At 42.6% G+C, this 23,634-nt stretch overlaps 1 protein-coding gene across 1 annotated transcript in view; it reads left to right on the top strand.

Moving 5' to 3' along the window:
* Positions 1-821: 821 nt before the first annotated feature.
* col27a1a (collagen, type XXVII, alpha 1a) overlaps positions 822-23,634 on the top strand; it is a 67,502-nt gene continuing 44,689 nt past the window's right edge. Inside the window, exons 1-5 of the mRNA XM_069715698.1 lie at positions 822-1,204; positions 5,907-5,977; positions 11,567-13,098; positions 16,563-16,616; positions 22,886-22,939. Coding sequence (XP_069571799.1) covers positions 1,152-1,204; positions 5,907-5,977; positions 11,567-13,098; positions 16,563-16,616; positions 22,886-22,939 — 1,764 coding nt within the window. The 5' untranslated portion in view covers positions 822-1,151. The remainder of the gene's footprint in view (positions 1,205-5,906; positions 5,978-11,566; positions 13,099-16,562; positions 16,617-22,885; positions 22,940-23,634) is intronic.

Genomic DNA, 23,634 nt, shown 5'->3' with positions numbered 1-23,634 from the left:
TTGGTGTCCTCATTGCTCTGGATAATCCATAGAAATGTGAACAATTTTCTCTGGTAACACTTTCCACTGAAGAAACTTATGAAAACTGTGAATGAACATCTCAAGCAGTGGTAATTACCGGCTCTGCTGGGTGTACGGGGGTCTTTGGTCGGCCTCATCCTGCAGCAGGCCATGACCCCTATTAAGGTAATGGCAGCTGATCTAGGTGCTTCTACTTCTGTATGTCTCCATTAACACTTCGCCAACACCATGGGCAAAACTAATGTCCATGCAGATGTCTGCGTGTGTGACCAAATAAGAGACAGATCTTTATATATACTTACTAATTTCAAAAGCTTGAAAATTTGTATGTCATGCAATGAGTGATTCATCAGCTTTCTCAAACCTTCCCTCATATTTCTCTTTCATTTTTACTCCAGGGGGAGATGAGACACCCTTGCCAAGTTCACAGTGAAGTCATAAAGCTTTCCCTTAAGTTCTCACACACCATCTCTCTTGCAAAAAGTGGTTTGATAACTTACAAACACCCAAATTATTGCATATATTGAGGAGCAGTATGGTGGAATAATAAAGGAGAGTCTCTGGAGAAACTGCAGGCGTCCCCTCTCTGTCTGTGAAATGCTGCTGCCCACCGTGTCACCGTGGTTCATTCATATGGTTAACCGGTGAGTGGGGCTCGGGGTAAGATCCATGTAGCCACCCCCTGGAGAAGGCGTGTAGTTGCTTGATGCAACCGCTGGGCTTGTAACTTGACACCTGGCTGTGCGGTGCGTTTGCCATCGCTTTACCCACAGAAAGCCTATTTAAAAAGGAAAGGGATGCGTCCAGCGCTCCTGACTCCGTAACCCCTTTCTAAAGAACCCAGCTTTCTCTCCGGCTGCGCGTCCCTCAATCTGGATCGGCATAAATGAATGAAACACAAGGGAATATCGACAGACAATCGCACAGGAAAACTCTCTGTCAAAGCAGCCTGCCAGGAGGAATTTATGTCGGGCTTGACAGGCAATTCAACATGAGTTTTTTCCTCTGGAACTTCATCTCAAGCTTGTCAAATGTGTAAAACGGCGACCGGTGTCTTCTGCCCCCCTTGTAAAGCAGTCACGCTGTGATTAACGGATCAGGTTTTTGACTGCCAGGACAAATGAATACAAATGAATTTAGGCACCCGAAGGAGAGATTGCAGAACCTCTCATCTAGACACAAAGTAAGTAACATTTATTTTATACTTTCTGACTGGCTTCAACGCTCTGATTAGAGAATGTTGGGCGGATAATCACTAGCTGGGACGGAGTTACAATTTAGGGACCTGGATGGCTCCATGTGCGTACCTGTGCTGTGCTGTGCTGTGCTGGCTGGCTGTGGTCCAGCTCGCAGTGCAGGAATGATGTCCACATGGGGACTGCTGAGGCTCTGAATGGGGTCTGTTTGGACCATGGGTGTCATTTGTATGCCGTACATTAACTTTTCCAAAAATGAATCCAATTGTCTACAAGTTTGTTTCCCTCATTTCTATTTTTTTTCTTTTCAGTAAACTGGACTAAAAAGACTGTGTACAACCACCTGGTTCATTTGAAAGCAATTGGTGGAGTGCAATTAATATTCCCACAAATCCGGCAACTTTTGCACAAGACAAACTGTGATGCTCAAAGAAATACTTTCATTTTAGTGTCTGAAAGTTTTTTTTTTGTGGGGTTGCCTGCCGGAACTTTGCCATAAAGTGTTTACTAAAGTGACTCATCTGAAAAAGCAAGCAAATCAGGCAACAATTCAGACCTATAAAGTTTCATGAGGGAATTCATCAGTATTCACTGGAGCGTTTTTGTTGGGATGCTTTCCATGTTTTTCCGTTTACGCATCCTCCGAAGGCGCATTTACGCAGAGCAGTTAAAAGGATTTTTTTCTTCTAAAGAAGGTGAGAGGCCCCTTCTTTAAAGAAAAGGTTACTATAACTAACACAAATGATGACCCAGGTTTATTCAACCAAACACCTGCAAACTGATATTAGATTTATCACTCTGATATAAAATGTAGATGTTTTATTCAAGTGTTTATAGCATCGATCTTTACAGAGAATGAAAAACCAACCGGAATCTTATGTTGACCGAAATATTAGGTCTTGACTTTTTGTGAAGTCCGTACGAAGCAGCCTGATGTTGCTCAGTTCACGTTGAAAAGTCATTCATTTATGTATCCATTCATTTATACACGCATGCGTCATTCGCACCGTCGTCTGATATTTTGGCTTTATCACGCAGTGAACATCTGGTGGAGTTAATGGATCGCTGGCGAGATAGTCGGGATAGACTCATCTGGGGAGTTGGAAAGTCCGGAGATTTGACCACCGTGCGCTCTTTTTTTTTTATTATAACAAGTTGGCCAAACTATGAATCACACCTACCTGGATGTTGCGCAGCCAGTCGTGGGTAAAGAAAAACAGAAGGTGGCTTTAAGAGGTTCATCCTCACAGTTTTAGCAGCGGCTCAACGGTGCTGCGGCTGCGTTAATTTCACATGTCCATGGATTGTGATGTAGTAAAGACGGTCTATCTGCGAGGCTGCAGGGAGCATCATTCATCAACATGTCCACATGGTGTCGCCCTTCATGTCTCGCTCTTGACTATTAAAAGTCAATCATTCTTTGGACGATGTGTTGGTATGTTGTGACATTTTTATACACTGGAAAATAGGTGCAGGAGTAAAATTTTAAAATGTGACAAATGGCAAAAAGGGCACGTTCTGAGTTAAGAATTTTTGTATTATTAAAGTAATTTCAGTTAAGCTCTAAATCCATAAAATGTTTTGCTTCATTTACTCCTAATCATAGTAATATTGGAACATGATTGATGTAGATCATTTGAGTAATTCATCATCATGAACTAAACAGTCTTAAGTGAGCGAATATTTGACAGCAGAGAGAACAGATGATGGACATACAAGTTGTACCAGGCTCTTCACACTGTCCTCCTCATCAGACTCTGTAAGTGTCAGCTCATCCACAGGAATTTTCCACAGTGTGTGTGTGTGTGTGTGCGCGCGTGCGTGCGTGTGCGTGTGTATGTGTCTGTGTGCATGCTTGGGGGGGCAGGATCACCTTTGGGAAAGCCTTTCAGGGAATCATTGAGTAGTCTAAACTGGTGAATAAAAATGGAAACCACACAGACCTTTTTATATATTTTTTTCCTCAACCTTTGACTACTGACAAGCCTGCTGGTTACAGTGTGTGTGTGTGTGTGTGTGTGTGTGTGTGTGTGTGTGTGTGTGTGTGTGTGTGTGTGTGTGTGTGTGTGTGTGTGTGTGTGTGTGTGTGTGTGTGTGTGTGGTTGTGTGTGTGTGTGTCTAGGAGGTCGTGGTGTTTTTTGGGGGTTAGAGGTTAGAGTCAGAGTTCAGACATGGGTAATGCAGTTAAGGCTCAGGGAAAGATGTAAAGGCAATAATGGCCAAAACAGATCACAGATAAATGATATCTAAACAAGCAACACGGCAGGGAAATAAAACATAATCTCTAAGGAAATAATTTTGTTTTCATCTGTAGATTCCTGCTGCAAACTGTATAATGTGGCACCAGATATCTTTAGAGTCATTACATGTCTACATTATGTAATCATTGTAAGAAAGATTCAGATGCTCTGACTCACTCTCTCCCCCTCTGTTTATTGCTCAGTCACACTGCATTGTTGATCACTGTGTCCCCTGTTTTCCTCCTTTAAATGACTCAGCTGTTTAATAGCAGTGGGAGAATTGTGTGCAGATCACAGCTGAAGTAGAGGAAGATGGTATCAGAGGTTCTCCACCCCGTCTGTCTTTGATATGTGAGTTCAGTGCTTCACAGCCCAATATCTAAGTTAGACTGTCTGGTGTAATGGATGACTTATAGGAAGAGGGATTGTTCATCTAGGCTGTATTTTGTCCACTCAGCTTGCTTGCAAATTCCCTGAGGGAGTCATGTCATAGCTCACTGTTGCAGTAAGAAAACCACACCAGACAGGGTCAGTGTGCAGATGCCAGGCCTTCTGCTTTAAAAGTTCTCTGCGTACAAATCCCCCACAGTGCAACCCACCTCCGGCTGCCCCCACAGAAGACAAATCCCGATCTGTCACGTACGCTTCAAAAGCACGCTAATGAATCTAAACAAGCTACCGCGGACTTTTAATGTGTAAAGCCAAAGAAAACAGGGCTGTTTCCTGGGAAACCTGGTTCAGTTTCCACAGATGTAAACAGCTCGAGGAGCAGAATGAGAGTTAGTTTTTTACTGCTGTAAAAAAAATCTCTGCATTCACGAGTCGTTTTCAGAAAGCAGATCTCTCCTCAGCTGATAAGACACAGAGTCAGACTGTAATCAGCGTGGAATCTGGGAGACACACACATCCTGAGCAACCACAGCCAGCTGTGTGTGGAGATGATTGTGATGAAGCTTTATTAGCCACTACGGAGCCTGAAGAGCGGGAGACATAGACACCACAAACATGCATGTAAGCACACATGCACTTAGATACACAACACACACACTTTGATTATAATCATTCAGGGTTGGAAGGGGAAGCAGCCGCTGGTTAATACTCAGGCTGTTTGTAGAATTATTTCTAAAGAGACACAGACACATCTTTGTCTGGGTTAGTGCAGGAAAACCTGCTTATGCAACAGTTACTGTCTTTCCCACATCTATGTAGTCGCAGCCTGCGCGCAGCCCCGTTCGCCTGCTCCTCTGTGGCCCTCCAGCCACAGCTGCTATACACATTTCCTCCTCCAATGTGTGTGTGACCATGTGTGTCTGGATGACCTCCAGCAGTAAACAGTGGCTCCCCTGCCTGTCACTAGATCTCGGTCCCCCACCGAGCTCTTGCTCCACTTGCCAGTCAGACTCAAGTTTTTGTTGCGCACCTGGATGCGGCGAGGTTGTTGAAAGAGACCGTTTTTGTTTTCAGTGTGTGTGTGTGTGTGTGTGTGTGTGTGTGTGTGTGTGTGTGTGTGTGTGTGTGTGTGTGTGTGTGTGTGTGTGTGTGTGTTCATACGCATGTTGGTTTAGATTGAAAAGTTAATGGATAAGTCCACTATAGTATTTCTGTCTCTCAAACCACAACTTGAAGCGGTGTGTTTGTGTTTTAGGGAGAGAGAGCTGCTCTGAGTTGTAAATGGTTCAGCAGAATCCCATTTGTTATTCACATGGTAGCTCAGCTGCAAAGCACATGGTTTTATTTTAATCTGTGTTTTGATGGGATGTTAATATTGTTAGCTAATCTCAGACTAATTTATGATTTTGTGGCCTATTAATATACAGAACATAGATTTCCTAAAGACAGAGGTTTTGTCGTTATTAATGGAAATGTTCAACAATTCCTTTGGGGTCAAATGCAAGTAATTCCAATTATTCAAGGCATCTTAAGGGGTTAAACTGGTGGTTAATAAATCCTTTACTAGTGCTTTATAGAAGTGTTACAAGCCTTCATAAAAACGTCTACATCCCTACATTGTGAAAAATCCCTTTGACGTGTTGGACCAGAACTTTTTTCCAACCTCCAACTACAAAATGATGATTGAAATCTTTATATAATGACTTTATTTATATCAAGAGAACTGATGTGGTATTACTAAGTGAAAAATGTATGAACTTTTCTTTAATGGATTACTAACATGTATAAGTAAATTCTTACCAAACAGGATAATCACTATCCAACAGGATTTTTAACAACCTGGCAACCCATGTGCATTGCTATGACTGATCCATAAAGCACCAGTAATTGTTATTGTAATGCTTTATATATATATATATATATAAAAGCTATTACTTACAATTTATAAACAGCTTTATGAGAAAATTATGCCAAATTGATTTAAGAGTTAAACAATTGTCTGATTCTGTAAAGTGTGACTGTTGCCTCATCCTAACGTCCTTCTCTTCTCTTCCCCCAGGAGAGCCCTATTGCTCTGTACAGTTTTATATTGTACTTGTTACCTGGGACTTACACAAGTACACTCTGAAGGTAAGGCACAGCTTCTCCACTCGTTCCCACTCACTTCACTTTCTCACCTCTTTTGTCCAGTAGTGAAAGATTTACCAGCGGAAAAAAATGGTCAAACTTATTGGAGCTCTTGAGAGATCTTGGAGTTATTCTTTGCCTGTTTGGTCACAGCCCAAGTACGTAAACACATTGCTATGAGAATTGGACCAACCGTTGCCATGACAGCAGGTGTTGAGTAAGCTAAGTTGAGTGAGCAAAGGGAGTGATCAGATCATAGATTCAAAGCTAACTCTCGAAACACTTCTGTTTCACTTCAGTGATTTACAACATGCGGTTGACCAAATTTAGAAGTAAGACAACTTAAAATCCACAACTACTACTGAAATGAATTCTTAGCAAAGCATTTATAGAGACTACATTGTCATAAAATATCAGTTGTATAAAATTACAATGGTAAAACAATGTGATAATGTGAATAATGTCACTCGTAGTTATGAAGCTCCTGTACACATAACGATACCCCAAATCTGCAGCTCCCACTGGCTTTACAGAGGATTATAGCGAGTTTAACAGCTAAACTGTTCCTACTATGCAACAAACAGCAGCCAGGCACAGTTAGAGACTAGCTGGTGAACATAGTCAGGCATTTACAAGCTAAAGCTATTTCCCTCAGGAGTCGGTGGAGACCAAAACAGAGCTAAAAGATAGTGACGTTCATGAGGAGGCAGACACAGGTCTCCAAAAGAATGATCATGCTGCTCCATTGCTATTGCATTATCAAATAAGCTCTGTTAATGTTGTGTTCACAAAGTGCCACCAAGTAGCCAAACAAGTCAGTTATTGCAGGTTTAATTGAGAATGAGCAGGTTAGATAAAAATGAAAATATAAAATACAGTCTTGATTGTTTTTGGCCTCTTGTTTCAGTGTCCACTGACAATTTGTCAGCCTCAATGTTACAAGATTTAAAAAGTTTTCTACTAAGTTGGGCTGCTTCTTATTTTATGTAGTTCAAAAAGTTTTGGCATGGCTTGTGATCATTTGAGCTACTTTTTGCTTCATTTGATGGTTTCCTCTAATGAAAAGTTAAAGATACAGCCCAGTGAATCGACCCCCTTCTTCCCCAGTTATTATGATTGAGACCGACAGCGGACAAAGTTCAGTAGGCCCGACAGAGCAGTGACTAAAAACTGATGGCAGACAAAACTAAATGTCATTTAAGTTCACTATATAAAACCTAAAACCTGAACCTGAATCCTTATTCAAATTTGTATTAAGTTTCTAAATCTTCTTGGTCTTTTTCTTAGTGATGACTTCTTTACATTTAATATAACACTGTCTATTCCAAAGACTTGGTGGAGATAAATTTAGATTTCAAAGATATTTTTAAAGATGTTTAAGAATTTTTTTTAGATTTAAATTGGTTTAGTTGCAGGTTGTAAATGTGTGTGTCAGTTATTATTAGAAAATATCATTGCATACACCACTTCAGACTTAAAAAAAAAAGCTAGTGTGTCAGGCAGACATGTTACACTCCTTTAAGGATAGTTGAGCTGGTTTTATGCTCTCATTGGGCGACTAGCAGGGGTGGACTTCAATCACTGTTGAGTCTCTGTATGAATAAAGTCTTCTGTGTGAGAGTCGGGATGTCAATCATCAGTGTCTCTGTTTTTTTCTCAGAGCTTAGGGCTCTCATGAATGGGATTTACCAGGAACCTTTTTAGTCCCATTTGGACTGACTCATCATGAAGATGCTCTCACAGCCATCCAAACAGTCCAGAGTACGGACTGTGATTCTTTTAATCCTCAATTGTGGTCTATCCTCTTGAGAGATAAGGTTGTTGCCTATGATTACAACAAAAAAAAACATAGTCGTAGTCAAGTTTCTGAAAGAGTCTTCCTGCTCCGAACACACACCACCACACACGGTGAGAGAGCAAAAGGTAACGCTGGTGCCAAATGAAAAAAAAGCTCCCGCTGAGCCTGTCGAGAGGCAGTGGAGGCTATAGGATCACTGTTTGGCTTAAACGTTTCAAGTCCATGTGATAGTTTTAATTCTGTTTGATGTTGTGCAGCGCTTCAGTCAGGGCTTGTATTTAAATGTACTCTATAAATAAAAGTGACGTGACTCAGGACCGCTTGGCAGACAGCTGGCTCAGTGCTGATTAAATGGTGGCCTGAGACGCCCTTTGGGAGCACGGACCAAATTAATAAGTGGTGTGCTTGTATCTTGAGATAAGATTTATTTGGAAAAATAGTGCATTTAAAGTGTAGTTTTGGGAATAGATGGCATGAATTTAGAAGTGAATGGTAAACAGGCGGCATCAATGTAGCCTAGAGGTTAAGGTGGATACCACAAAACTGCGACATCCACACTTGCTGAATGTCCTGCCTCGCTTTCACCTTGTTTCTACTCTCTCTTTAATCCTGATTCTAGCTGGGGGCGTTTTTCCATGTCACAAGCACGCTACATTGTAAAAGATGGAAACTGTAGAGCAAGCAGATGTTACCATGTTGGTCATTACGAGTTCTAATCACGAGACAAAGCCTTGATTTTCTGTTTTATACATTTGCTAGCAGGTAATTCATTTTCCCAAATGTTGATTCCAAATCTGACATCGTGGGAAATAAATGCACTGAATCGCCATGGGGATCATTAAGAAATATCATAGATGGCCCACTGTAGACCAGCACAGGCCAGCCAAAGAGAGATCATTGGAGTGTGAATCGATGACTTCATCCTCTACAAGGGATGAAATTACACAGTGAAGAGCCTTGGACTTTCTCTCCGTTGTACTTGAGCGACTTGGCACGGAGCGAAGCCACGAACGCCAGCCATGTGTTGAACACAAGTCTGTTCAGATACATACAGCGTGCTGTAAAAACCGCACGGTCAATATATGCCCCTGTAATAGTACGAGTTGTATTTAAGTAAAGAGATTGCAGACAGGAATCTATGTACAGAACGCATACATGTAATACACCCTGTGTCTCCGTGCCAAGTCCTGTTGTCCTTCACTGCAGAGGAGACCACACAGAGAGGGGAATTCACTGTGTGGATGGGTACATACTATACCCAATGTAGGTCCTGTTTCTAATTTATAAAGTCCTAATGTTTTAAGGCGAGGGGAAATCTTACAGGACCTAACAGAAACACCATAAAGATCTGGCTATATAGGAACAGCAAGCCTGCATGTGGATCACTTTTCACTGTGCAAACCATTGTGTTTGAGTGCAGTGTTTGTATGAAATCACATTGAAAGTTTGTTAAAATGTGTTATACTGTATATTGGTAGCAATCACTTGAGCTGGTTTGACATCATATAGTTTGAAAACTCTTTCTACAAAAGAGCTGCTTCCTCCCCCAGGTCTAATTCCTCGATAACTAACAGGGCTACGTGGAATCACATTCCCTCCGTTAAAGTTTTTTTTTTAACTTTCCGTGCAATTATGTATTTCCAAAGTCTGAGGCCCCACGGTTTAATGAAGGAAGCCTTGTATTATGGACAGACAAGCATTTCATTGAAGTCCTTACACTCTATGGCTCCCCAGCACACCAACTGTTTGGACTTCCCATCGGTCTTTCTCCTCATCTTCCCCACTTTCTGTCATCTCATCAACATTGCTTTCCCCATTTTTCTATCTTTTCACAAGCAGGGCTTCTGTATACATACACATGTCCCCATTAGACAAGGCCCAATGACCACAGGTCAGAGTGAGCCCATGGACAATGAAGATGGTGAGGGGCCTAGGTCTGAGATCACAGGTCATCGAGACAAAGAGAGCCTGGACTACTGAGACCGAAATACTGAACAGAGAGTCAGAGTTGGCTGAAAGGCTGGAAACTGTATTCCGCCTCCAGGCAGGGAGATTTTGTGCTCACTTGTGGTTACTGTGGCCATGTTCTGAAAGACCAAACTCTCTCCATTGATGAGGACAGAGAAGAGAAGGGGGAAAGGTTATGATGATGCTGATGTCCTTTGGTTTATCAGTGAACACATTCATCACATCGCATTACATACGATACAGTCAGTTCGCAGCTGTGGAAACTGGTGTGAAAGTAATGTATATTTTGAACCTCAACTCTTCTTTGTGCTTCAAAATTCACAAGCAAATATTTGTCAGCATTAAAAACAATCCAGTGGTCTTTTCAGGTAGCTACTGAGAAAGGATTCGGTCCTTTAGCCTGATTGTGCATTCCTGGTACTGGCTGCTTTGGCCATGACTCTCCTCACAATTATCTCCACCAGTCATCATGTTTCCAAAAGCACAGGCTGAACACCAACAAAGTCTTGTCTTGCTCTGAGCATCACATGGCCTGGGAGTCCATACAAAGAAAGCATGGACTGAGAAAGAGAATACGTCTGGTTCTGCTGCAATCATTATGTTCCTTTCTTTCTGTCCATCATGAATCTGGTGATGTAACTGGAGTGCAATGATAAATTGGTGATCACAAATCAATTATCTTTTGCCCCATATCAATCAAAATTTAATTTTAAGTCTATGGGACTACCCAAGAGGTTCAGAGAAATGAGAAAATTAGGATAGGATCATAGAGATGTGCATTGGTTTAGATGAAAAAACACGAATTATGTTACAGTGGAGTTTGTTATGAGTAAAGCAGTAGCTATTTGTGTTGAAGTGCTGCAAACTTCAATACAGTTTAAAATTATGAGCATGGAAGAATTTGCAGGCCTGTGAAGCAATAAACACGCAGCACTTGTTGTTGGCATACTTAAAGCTGTTTAATGCATCATACGGCCATTTTGGAGAGAAACGTGTTTCTGCAAACCACTGACATTTGAAACAGCAGCTGCCACAGTGCTTCAGTGCAGCATCTACCAGACAGCTAAACTAGGTTGCTCCATTTCCCTATCATCATTCAGATTTTATATATGTCTGGCCATGAATTTGTTTTGGCATAGAGTTGCACTAAATAGCCTACAGACGCAATCTGGGATCTCAAAACCCAGCGAGTTTATTGCTCTTTGTATTTTTTTTTATTCTTTTCCCCATCTCTTCACCCTGCAGCACCTGCAGGTCAGACTGGCCTTCCAACCAACACAGAACCTGACTCTTATACATGAGCCCAGAATGTTCTACTAATATTTCTTTATAAATTTGATTAAGGGTTTTTAATTTTGTGTGTGATTGTTGCTCAAGAGTCAGTGTTTCCATTTTCACTACCATTTAACATGTATCATTTCCACAGATGAGTGTGATGAGTGCTCTGATGAACACACAAATGAACAACATAGCAAAAGTTTCTAATGAGGCCAGATGCTCTGTGAAAGTCATTTCTTCTTACAATAGACCTGTTGTAGTCCTGTTTTCTTTTATTAATTCTAAACTTTCTGGTGGTGTTTATGTTAAGCCTTGTTCCCAATGATTATGATGAGAAATATTGTCATCTTTATTTATTGTATATGACTGATCAAGGATCAACCAAACAGATGTGATCAGAGGTATGATGTAGAGTCGTCAATCTTAAGAGTAAAACTTGAAATATTCTTGCCAGGTACTAAGGAGAGTTCATAATAATTGGCATAATCTTCATAAACAAGGCTGTCATAATTATTCACGTATCTAACACCGCTCTACATTCTTTCCAGATGTGGACATCCTCCAAAAGTTGGGGCTTAAGGGAGAGAAGCTGTCACGCTCGGTGCCAGCTGGGGTCATTCCATTCAGATCGGGAATCATCCTCAACCAGCGGGCGCACATCGAGGCTCCATTGCGCTCAATCCTTCCAGCGGCCATCTGGCCCAACCTGGCACTGGTCCTGAGTGTACGCTCACACCGTGTCAACAGTGCTTTCCTCTTCACCCTGCTCTCAGGCCGCAAGAAGCTCCTTCTTGGTCTGCAGCTTGTACCGGGAAATCTGGTCCTCCACACAGGACCCAACACCTCGGTGTCACTGCCCTATGAGCCCCACGATGGCCAGTGGCACCAGCTGGCGGTGGGAATTAATGGACAGAAAGTGACTCTATATGCCTCCTGCGGAGAGCAGAGTGTTCATGCAGACTTTGGGTGGGACAGTGAGGAAGGACTGGCTCCAGAGCTGCAGGGCTCCTTCCTGCTGGGGAGGACAAGCCAGCAGCATGCTTCAGCACACTTTGAAGGAGCCATCTGCCAGTTTGACCTGGTCCCTTCTGCACAGGCAGCTCACAACTACTGCAGGTACATTAAGAAACAGTGCAGGGAAGCTGACACATACAGGCCTAACCTTCTTCCTTTGCTGCCTATCCTACCGAGAGAAACAAACATCACAGCTACTGTTGCTACCCCTAAACGTGGTGGCCCAGAAACTGCCAGGAAGCCGACGGGGTTGAGCCTTGCCAGGAGTGTTGCTGCTGCTGCCTCGGCTGTCAGATACGTGGCACCCACCCAAACGATAAAGCCGAACCATGGGAGCCTTCCTACACCCGTTCTGGGGACTGTGATGCCAGTCACAACCCAGCTTGGTTTGGCCTCCCCACCTCCCAAGACCAGGACCGAAACCGTCACAGCACCACTCAGGACAGGAGCACTACCCACGAAATCACCAACCCCAAAACCCTCCACGTCTAAAGCTTCAAATCAGAAACCCTCCAAACCCATTCCCCCAAAGCCCACTCCTAAAATCAACCTGAAAAAGACGATCGCAGGAACAGACAACAAGAAGAAACCTACTGCTCCAGCCACTACCAGCACCAAACCTTCCAAGACAAAGCCCGACTCCGCCTTATCAGACCAAGGTGCCGTCACAAGGAAACCACAACCCACCCCAGCCAAGAAACCACCTCCCAAGCCCAAAGTTACGTCACCCAAAGCCACTCCCAAATCAAATTCTGTCAAAGTTGCCCCATCCAAACCAACAATATCCAAAGTCAACTCCTCAAAATCAACAACCTCCAAAACTACAACCGTTAAAAACCCCAAGCCAGTCTCAAAACAGATTCCCAAGCCAGTCTCAAAACAGATTACCAAGCCCACAAAGCCACCCAAAACTACCAGGGCTCCAGTCACCCCGCGACCTACCAAGCCTTCATTCAATGCAGTAACACCACCTGCGACTGATGGCTTCCAGAGCTGGGAGGTGCCACCTACACAGTTCTCGATGCTGGACGGATCTAAGGGAGAGAAGGGAGACGAAGGTTTGACGGTAAGAACCTCTGTTCAGCCTGAGGCAGTTAGTTTGAGTGTTGGTGTGCAAGTGCTACAAAAAAGGCAAATCATCTCTAAATGTTCTCCAAGATGAACCAGAAACATGCAGTGAATGTCTCATCTGTTTGTGTTGGCAGTCACATGTGCTGAGTTTTACTAGTTTACATTAATAAAGCAGTAAAAGTCAGCTAAGAATCACTCCATTGAGGTCATCCCAGTTTGTGCTGGTCTTTGTTACCCAATGACAGACCAGGTTGGATTAAACTGCTGCGGGGTTAGAAATATGAAACCACAGAGATGTGTAGGTTAATATGGGACCATCTCCTTCTCCACACAGGTTAGAAGTCCTTGATTTTTCTCCCTTCTTCCCTCCTTCCTCTGAGCCTCCAGGCTGGGTGTGACGTGTCAGGTCTGACGCCTTGCCGTCTCTGCACCAGATTCCTCTGTCAGAGACTGCTAGTGGAGGTCACATGGCCCCCTTTCAAAGCAAGGTCAAGGGTCAGAGCAGTCAGTAAACATTCAGCTTCCCAATGCAAAGGTAGGCTTGGCCTTTTGGTGTGTTGCTGGAAGTGGGAACACTGAAGCAGCCAGATCCACTTTTACCCTTTTTTTCCACAGAGTTCAGTTCACACCGAGCATCAGAGTGCTTCTCAGTTATGTCTCAAATGACCGCTAGAGATCACATTTAACTTCATATTTCATTTCATTCTTGGGTAAACTGTGACAGCCACTTAACATAAAATATACACTCATATTTAACTTGGCCACAGAGCAGAGAAAATAACTTTTAATTGTTCAAGTTTTTCCATATGGGAGTTTCATCATTTTATAAGCTACACATAATTGTCTATACAGTGAATTTACCACCCCCCCTATCCAAGTGTGGCCTGAGTAATCAGACTCCACGTCTCTCTCTGTGTTTCTTGGGTATGTTTTTACTTGTATCTTAGTTTAAAGTGTGAGCAGGGCCTTCATGTTTGATACGTGTGCCTTGCTTCTTCCTAGTCAGTAATTTGCTGCTGTAGACTGCAAAGTAGAGTGTGTCTAGGATTGGCTAATTTACCTCTGTCCCGATGTCCACAGCAGACTTTACTGTCATTACAGCAAACCAAATTACTGCCATTAAAAAGCAGTACCTGTAATCTTACTATGAAATGCAGTAATCTACCATAGAAAATAAATTGTGGAAGCATCATTAAGGGAAGTTAGAAGGTCATTCACCAAAAAACTGTCTGGCACATTTATGAGTGCTTATGTTATGCCAAATAAGTTAAATTATACCAATCTTAGAGGAGTGCTTTTAATACAAGTCTTTGCCTGAACATCCAACCTTGCAAAACTCAAAAGGATCAGATAAAAAAATGTAGCCTGTAGTGGAATTATGGCCCAGAATTGCACTAAAATCTGCAGAGACTTTAGATAAAATGGTCATGGAAATGAGTGTCATAGGAGGACATAACAGACTGGATGGATAATTTATTGTAAATGTGCATGCATTTGTGTGTGTCTCTGTGCAGGGAGATCCCAGATGAACTCAGTCACGCTTCCTTTTCAACATACCTTGGATTTTATAAACACACGTCATGCACATACTCTTTCTCTCACACTTTTTCCCACAGCCTTTTACATACTCTTTCACACACACATTTTGACACGTTTGAAAATCAGAAACTTTTAATTCATTAATTCAGGTTCAGCTTTGTCATTCTCTGGCTGCCTAAAACATTAAAGACTCTTCAAGTGAAACACAGTAGATGTGTGATTTGGACTTTCCATCATGCAGAGAAGCTGGACTCTGTTCTGCCAGGAGAAACATCCAGCACAGCCACACAAACGGCACAGCCATTTCTTTAAAAATGATTTTCTTCGAGATGTTGTTCACTTCACACCTGAATGTCATTTATATGTTCTGAATTTTGTTGAAAGGAGTTTTGATTTGATATTTTTTTTTTTATTAAAAAAGTACCAGTCCAGAGATTAACTTTAATTTAAACCTGACTGACTGTTTTTAAACTCCGTGCATATCTCAGCTTCAGTTAAATTGTACCTGCAGGCTGTGTACTTAAATGCTGCCACAGCTAAGAAGCCTAAAACGGGTTCAATTTGTCAAATTATGGCAATAAAAGATTAGAGTTTAGGGAATGTGCAAATTTGCAGTGTGTATACACCAGTAGTTTTGAATTCATTTCAAGACAAACAAGTCAATTTAAGTATATTTTTTCTACGTAGAAGCCAAACTTTGTGCACAATACATAATTCGGACTTCCTCATTGGCACATCCAGCAAATCTAAACATCATAACTGAAAACAGCCGTCGTAATCACACTTTGTTTTAAAATGTGGTGACTGGAAAATGCTTACTGATATGGAAACTTCATCAGACTGTGACTTTGCTGGGTACAGAGCAGCAATCAAACAAATTCTCTCAGAAAAACAAAAAGGTTAAAGATGGACAGGTGCAAAGACGAAAAGATGGTGGGAGTAAATAAACAAACAAACAAGTGTCAGGAAGGAGGAGCTGAAGCAGTGGGTGGAAGTGTGAGGACAGACAGGAGTGTGTGTTGGCGTTGACAGGTCTTTGGGCCACCATAGAGAACATCACCTGCAACACTAAGGGTGGTCTCAACCCTGGAGGTCATCCTGGAAGAGACGGTGGGGGGCCAATTATAATCGTCAGAGAGATGTAAGCCAGATCTGACACAGTTTTCACAGGCAGTGTTTATGATCATAACCTTTAGACTCAGGTTTGTGTGTGTGCTGTTGAAATTGTTTTTGAAGTAGTCCCTTGTCTCTTAAAGTTCACAGCCTTGTGAAAATTGAGATGAGGAATCTACAGAAAGGGCACAACTCCGACACATCAATAGCTGCACTTTATGGTCGATGCTGCTGCTTTTTTATTACATTCACATATCCGTGTTATCTCAGGCATCCGATTTAATGCTGTAGTAAAGATACTGCTATGCATTTTACGATGGACGAAATTTTTTGAAAATGTTGTACAGATGCTTTAACACAAGCCTATATCCGAGTCCAGCGCCCTGCAGGTTGGTCTTGTTAGCCGAAATAACCACAAGCGCTCTGTTTTTCCTCACTGCTCCTTTTCCTCCTTTTTGATTAAAAGAAAACGAACGAGCACGAGCCCGATAAAGACACACAGGGGCATTGAGTGGTGCAGGAAATGACCTGTTATTTCTAGTGTTTCTATGGTTTCCTGCCACACAGGCTCCGAACGTCCTGATGGATAAGGCTGAACTCTCATCACCTTGAGATGGAATTACTTCAGAGGGAAAAGGTGTCACTTTTTTTTTTTTTTACCCTGCAGACACAGTGCAGCCTGTGTGAGGTGGAGGAGTTCAATGTAAAGAGTCTTCATGACCTAATGGGTTTTGACAGAGTATGTTAGATGAAGATCTTGTGTGTGGTACATCAGCATGCAACACTCACTGAATCATCTCTTTCCAGGGACTCCCAGGACCTCCAGGGAAGCCAGGCCTGGCAGGCAAGAGGGGTGCTCGGGTAAGTCTCCTCGGCTTTAAACAGCTCCAGGAAAATCAAATACACTTCAATTTGTAACATCTAGAAATAATTTGGTGTTTTACCTCAAGATTTTTTTTAATGGAAAGGTATAAATAGAAATGTCTTCATTTAGGTTTATAGTGGGAATCTATGTGTGTGTGTGTGTGCTGTGTTTGTGTGTTTGTGTTTGTGCTACTGCTGCTGACGTAGGTGTTGACTGAAAGCTCAAAGACAAACAGTCTTCATAACCTCCTCCGGCAGAGAAGTGACTCAGAAAGACAGACAGACGCACAGACAGGCGACGGCCGAGACGACTGTATCTGCACGTCTCGGCCCAAAAGGCAAAGTCCTGGTCTGTTTTCTGCAGTCACAATAATAACCTGCAACAGCCGGGCTCCCACATCACTTTAAATCCCTCCCGTCAACCAGCTGACACACACAAACTCTCTCATACTCACACACAGAGTTTTCCTATGTCAGCAGATTGACCATATTCAGCACGGGGCTGCGAGTGCTGACCTCCCACCCCTAAGCATAAACAGGAAAGCTCCTATAAAGACGGCCTTTCAAAAGGCTGCCTGTGCCACAGGATGCCTAATAAAAGCACTGTAAACAGACAGAGAACACATGGCTCCTCTGGACTTTCTTCTCCTGCCTGAGCTGCTGCACCAAGACTTCATAGGAATCCCATTCTAGACTCATGAAAGGCCTCTTTTTCCAAGGCAGTTAAATAGATATAGTCTCATTCAAGGGTCTTCTTTCAGAAATTCTCCTTTGCTTCCTCTGTTTCTCTCAGTCCCTAATGTATGAATTCAGACTGAAATTTTTTTAAGTGACAAGTAGTGTGGTTCTATTGCAGCGTCCACACGATCCAAACTGAAATCTTCTCAATAACATTTGGATGGATTGCGATTGAATTTGGCAGCGTTATTCCCGTTGCACTGAATGTCCTCTCTTGCCAGCATTTAGGTTTATATTTGTGTTTTTGAAAGAAATGTCTCAACAGCTGTTGGACGGATTGCTATAAAACTTGGTGCGGACATTCATTCCTCCCTCAGGACGGATTGTAATAACTTTTTCTTTTTCCCTCAAAAAATAAAATGGCGTGACCATCAATTTCAGTTGTTTAGCACTAAATAGCAATTATGCTAATCTAAGATATCGAACAGGCAGAAATATTGTACCTGCTAATCATCAGTGTGTTTTTTTAGCATGCTGATGTTAGCATTTAGCGCACACAAGTACAACCTCGATGCTAGCATGGCTCCAGATTTAGTCAGGTTTTTTTTTCCATATTACAGATGTGGATAAAATCTGTCTCCTTGTTTTACAACTTTAATTACGTGTATATATTTTAAACAAGAAACTCTAGTGGTCTAGACAGTAGATTCATCTAAATACATCAAAAATGAATAACTACACTGCATATATGTTGTATTTGGATGTATTTGCCTTTATATTTCTGTTTTTTTTTAACTATTACTTTGTTTTTCTGTGCCTGAGAGACTCTTAAGCTAAAGTCCTTGTGATCCTACACGGCTATAGATGTATAAGGAGCTCTTTGTCTGGCTCTAATTAAAGCTATTTAAGTCCCATCAGCACCTCCCGTCCCGTCTGTTATGGCAGTTCCACAACATCAGTCCCACTTAGGTGTATTTCTGATCCAAATCAAACCTACCTGGAATAAAACTTTAATTGGGCTTAAAAAAAAAAAAAATCTAAGCAGAGAGCTTTGTGAACTTGGTCATGCCAAGTATGATTCTTAGTGGAAATATTTTTTGCAGAGCCCAGCTGCAGCTTTTCTCACTTGGAGAAAGCTGCAGAAAACTCAAGTTTTTTAAGAACAGCTTCTATAGTTTAAACTAGAGACAATGAATCAAAATAATGAATAGTATTGATAATTTCGCAACAAATAATCTGAAAAATCAGTTGCAACAAACAGGTTGGACTGGTTTGGACAGTTCAACTGTGACTTGCTGTTGGTGAAGCTCCAGTGACTTGTGTCCAACCTCATACATCAACACTATGTCTCGACCAATCACCCCATACTGATTTACATCCTGGTGACTTGGACATGGTCTTTGTCCGCCACAGATAAACAGCTAAACCAGCTGTTAAACTGCCTGCGGCATTGTCAGTGGAAGTGGTTGGTTTGCAAAGCGCAAACAATGAAAACAAGTCTTTTCAATAAAAAAGCACTTGTGAAGGCCATCGGTTTTGATGCCACTTTAACTGGGGTCACTTGCAAACACACCGCCAGTGTCTGACTGTGACCTCACAGTCATTTTGTTTAACACACACACACCAGCACACATCGGGGCTCACACGGGAGCGCATACATGCCGCAGCACTAATCCCACACTGTGGCTCAGACATGTGTGGCTGTGTTTATGGCCTGCTGATATGAAGAGTGAGACAGATTATGGAGTTTTCCTGTAAACAACAGCATTTAACAAGTTTAATTGCCGCTGCCATGTGTGTGTGCAAACTCGGAGATGCATGTAGGCATATTAACACACGCAAACGCGCACTCCACGCAAAAACAGGCTGCGCACACTTTCCCCTCACGGTCAGATGAGAGTGTGGTTTCAATTTAGGCAAAACATTCAGTTGCTGATGACTGAAATAATTAACTCCAAATCTGAATTTATGCTGCAGGCTCACAGGTGGCGAAGCATGATTTGATCATGAGCATCATCCTCTAGGTGAAAAACTAGTTTACTCTCAGGGTTTTGCTGAAAATAGCTGTTATCAGCTCCACATGTTTTTTTGCACGACTTTCCGTAGCCTTGGATTACTGGAAGTCTGTATGATGACACACAGAGCACCATTGAGCCCAAGAAGAACCACCCATGAACCTTGACCTCTGATCCCACACATGTGAGTGTGAGATGCCGTTGCTATGGCAACGGATGTCAGTACAGACGCTTCTGCTAGGTGTCCGTGAATAGTCAGGCGGAGCTTTTGTTTCAAGTCTGTTTGTGGGTGTGGAGGGACGACGGTTGGTAGAGGGGTGTGAGAGGAAACGTGGATGCATCCTGAGAGCACAGGCCCCGTATCTATCCGAGGACCGGCTGCATGTTCGTCTGGAGCCTGCTGGGTCAAAAGGGTCTTTGTCTGAGTGAAAAAAAATCTCTGTCACCCATCTTTCCTCATGCTTCCCCTCTAAACCGCTCCTTCTGTCACTAAACAAATTTCCCCCACCCAGCTCCACCGGTACGAATTCAGATCCCTGCTGCACATACAGGAACCTGCAGAGCTTTCAAATGAATAAATGTGCTGAGCTCCACCAAGGGCTGTGTGTTGGGCTCTTTTGGTAACAACAGTCAACAGATTAGCTTTTTAAGGGTCTTTATAATCCCCAGAGTAAACTGTGTGTATGGATCTCTCCTCTGGAAACATTACTGTAATAAGCTCCATGACTGTAAAAATCACAGACCGTTCTCTAATTCACTATTTTGGCAATCCTCGTTGGGCACTTCAATGCATTTTTAAATACCAGATTTTAAATGTGCTGGCACAATGTTAGCTGTTGGTTTCCATCGTAATTTTCAAACTTGTCATTGCCATTGTGAGCTATTACTGTTATTGTTGTAAATGCCTTAATAATACTTTGGATTACTTACTATTTCCTTTTTCATATACTCCGTCCACTGCATGATGTATTTAACTCTTAAAGCGTTGGCTTTTGAAGCAATTCATTCACCCTGTCTGTTTCTATTATTATGAAGTTTTACTGTAATTCGTGTGACATTAGGCTGCAAATTCCACTCTTTTTTATTCAAAAATGGCAAAACACATGCTTAAGACTATAACAAAGAGTGAAATAGTTTCCTTATTTCCCAAGAGGAAAAGTTTCTGTTGCATGCGTGTGCCGACTGAGAATCTAATAATTATGAAGATGTCCAGCCATTTCACATGCTCTCTTGATCTGATATTAGTTAATCAGATCTTGCCCCATCAGCTCTTATTTGGCACAGCATCATACATAGTTTCTTTTATCTTTAAAACGCTGACTGTATATACATTTAAAGTGTCTTTTACAAGCTGCAGTTGAAAGTCAGACTATGTTTACAGCATAGCCCACTTAAAGGGCTCGTCTAAAATATTCTGTGTGGGAATGTAACCTTGGGAGTGAAGTCATGCGTCCAGATTTAAGTGCATGCATGGTATATCTTGGCTGTAGGTTGCACATATGGTGTTGGACATTTTTGCAGATTCAAGCACAGATATTCATAAACATCAGGGGCTATCGTTTGTTTTGATTTTCTCTATTTTGTCTCGACCGAGAATTGCACAAAGCTAGCAGCGTTATTACCACAGGAACCACAGCAACGCCCTGCATCGCTGTTCAGAGCGTGGTGTTTTTTTTATTTGATAGCCCTCAGCTTGTGTGCGCCCCACCCTGGTCTTCTCTAATTAGACACCTGTTGTGAGAGAAAGGGACACGACATGGAGGCAAGAGTACTGTACCAAATGTTGGTGCCTACCAGTGCACTGCCGAACCTGCGGTGAACCACAGGGTTAATTCTGAAGCATGTAATTCAAACATGTCTAGTTTGTTTAGGTTTACAGTATTTAGGGCAAAAGAGCAGCATCCCGTAACACTGTCTGGACAGACCAACTCTCGAGGAATGCCAGCTGCATACAAACCAAAAAAATGAAAGGGGAAGACTGTGGGAGGACCAGAGGCAAGAGCTTTAAAACTTGAGAACCCTTGGAATGAAAATATCTTCAATGTAAACCACAACAAGTTCAAAACAGATCAGGTGTTTTTGCCATTAATCTGTTCGGAAATCTTGAGTGTCTGTGAATCACAACAGGTAACACCTTCGTAATGTCCTGTTCATTCATGAAAAGCTCCGTCTCACGTGAATCAGACACAACAGTCATCAAAGCACTCTTTGACAGCAAGAGTAGTTGCAGCAAAATGGATTTATGTTGTCATGTCTGCACACGACCAGTATGTCTGTTTTTGAAGGACTTTTTTGTGGAGCTGTATAACCCAGCCCAAACCTCAGACTACTTTTTTTTTTTTTTCCTCTGTGGGATGATAGAGAGCTGCCTGTCTGATGTCAGTTGGCTTTTTGATGCTGCACACCAGATCACGCTCACATAATGGCTTCCTCATTTGTTTTTACTCACCTCAATGAAACTCATTGACCCGGCTCTTAAAGCAGTTGTGGGTCTTTTTCCGCCCTCTCTGACTTGCTCATCCCCCTTGACCCAGGATGGGGGTTGGGTCAGGGGCCCAAGGGTGCTACACCACGGGGAGGGCAGTAGTGAGGTCAGCGATCCACAGGAAAAAAAGTCACTCAGAGGAAGAGAAGGCAGACAGTCGGACAGACGGATGAATGACGGAGATGTAGAGACCCCCCGGGTGCTTCTGTCTGTAGGCTGTTGTTCAAACCAAAAGAAAAACGGGTGAATATTCATGATCTGGCTTCCAGAGTTTTTCTGCTAAACCTTCCCATGGGGGGCCACTGGACAGAGTGATATGGTTCACATTACCAATATGCTGCCACCGTAGATCTCGCCGTGTTGTGTTCATTTCCTTGGCAACTGGCAGCGCGGACAGAAACGCACACCAGCGGAGGAATTCAACATGTTATGATATGGGATGATCTGCATTACTCATTAAGATGCCTGGCAAATGTGTGTTTGTTTGTGTGTGTGTGTGTGTGTGTGTGTGTGTGTGTGTGTGTGTGTGTGTGTGTGTGTGTGTGTGTGTGTGTGTGTGTGTGTGTGTGTGTGTGTGTGTGTGTGTGTGTGTGTGTGTGTGTGTGTGTGTGTGTGTGTGTGTCAGGTAGTGGGTGGGTCGGGGGCTTAGTGGAGTGTGAGGCAAAAGGCGGGCAGGAAAACCACATCCATATGGTGAAGCAGCTCCAGAGAGACCCATTTTTCATAACCTTCTACCCCCAACACCAAATACCTCACCACCACCACACATGCACACACACACACACACACACACACACACACACACACACACACACACACACACACACACACACACACACACACACACACACACACACACACACACACACACACAGACAGAGCCACACACAGCTGATGTATAGGAAAATAGGTTAAAAAAGCACGAGGGCTGAGGTTCTCCAGACGGTCTTTGTCCCCCCCACCCCCATTCTCTGGTCTCTTTCACTGTAGCTAAGCCACAGTCTGCATCAGCTCCATCCCCATATGAAGACTGATTGAGATCCCCATCACCTTTTGATTATGTTTCCCTCTTTCTGGCTTTTCCACAGGGCGCCCCCGGTCCCCATGGTAACCCCGGCCGACCTGGTCCACCTGGGCTCAAGGTACACACTCTTAGTCTAACTCACGATCACAAGTGATTTTTCCACGTGAAACGGAAACATGATTGTGTTCCTGCCTCTTTCGTTAATTTAATAAAAAGTTTTTGATATTCTCTTGCCTCTAAGGTGAATGATAATCCTATGAGGAAATGTTACATTTTCAGTTTTTTAAATATCAGCTGGAACTCATAAAGGAGTAGACAGTTATTGGAGCTTAATGGCTAAAGAGTCAGGTCCATCAAAGTTCACAGCAGGACTTCATATCTGGCAGCTCTAGACACCGCACACACCACAGAGCTTAATGCTGACGATCACTTTAACATGTGTGCTTCACATAGACTTTCTGAATATTTTTTGAATTCTTAGAGATGTCAGCTTTCTGTGTTGACAAAATATTCTCTAATATATGTTGACATAAACTGTTATTTTACATTTCTGTGCAAAATGAATGTGAGTCCGCGCTTCCACTGAAACCCGAATGGAGAGAGAAAAAAGAGGTGTGTTGACACCAGGGGGTCGAAGTGATTTATCAGAGCTCCAGGGAAAGACATTAAGAGTCGGAAAGTGAGAACTCCAAATAAATCTGTCCAATTTTAACGCGTGAACAGGAGATGACCCTGCCCAAGACAAATTCTCTGCTTCCCCCTGTGTGATTATCTGGACTGATGTAAGCTTTAGCAAACACCCTTGACCTCTGA

This window comes from Brachyistius frenatus, unplaced genomic scaffold (assembly GCF_029030835.1).
Source record: "Brachyistius frenatus isolate BFR_SWC_R1_liver_20210118 unplaced genomic scaffold, ASM2903083v1 Contig_146, whole genome shotgun sequence".
Taxonomy (NCBI): Eukaryota; Metazoa; Chordata; class Actinopteri; family Embiotocidae; genus Brachyistius; species Brachyistius frenatus.
Note: the sequence above shows the minus strand (reverse complement) of the source record. Positions and strands in the feature narration are given on the sequence as shown.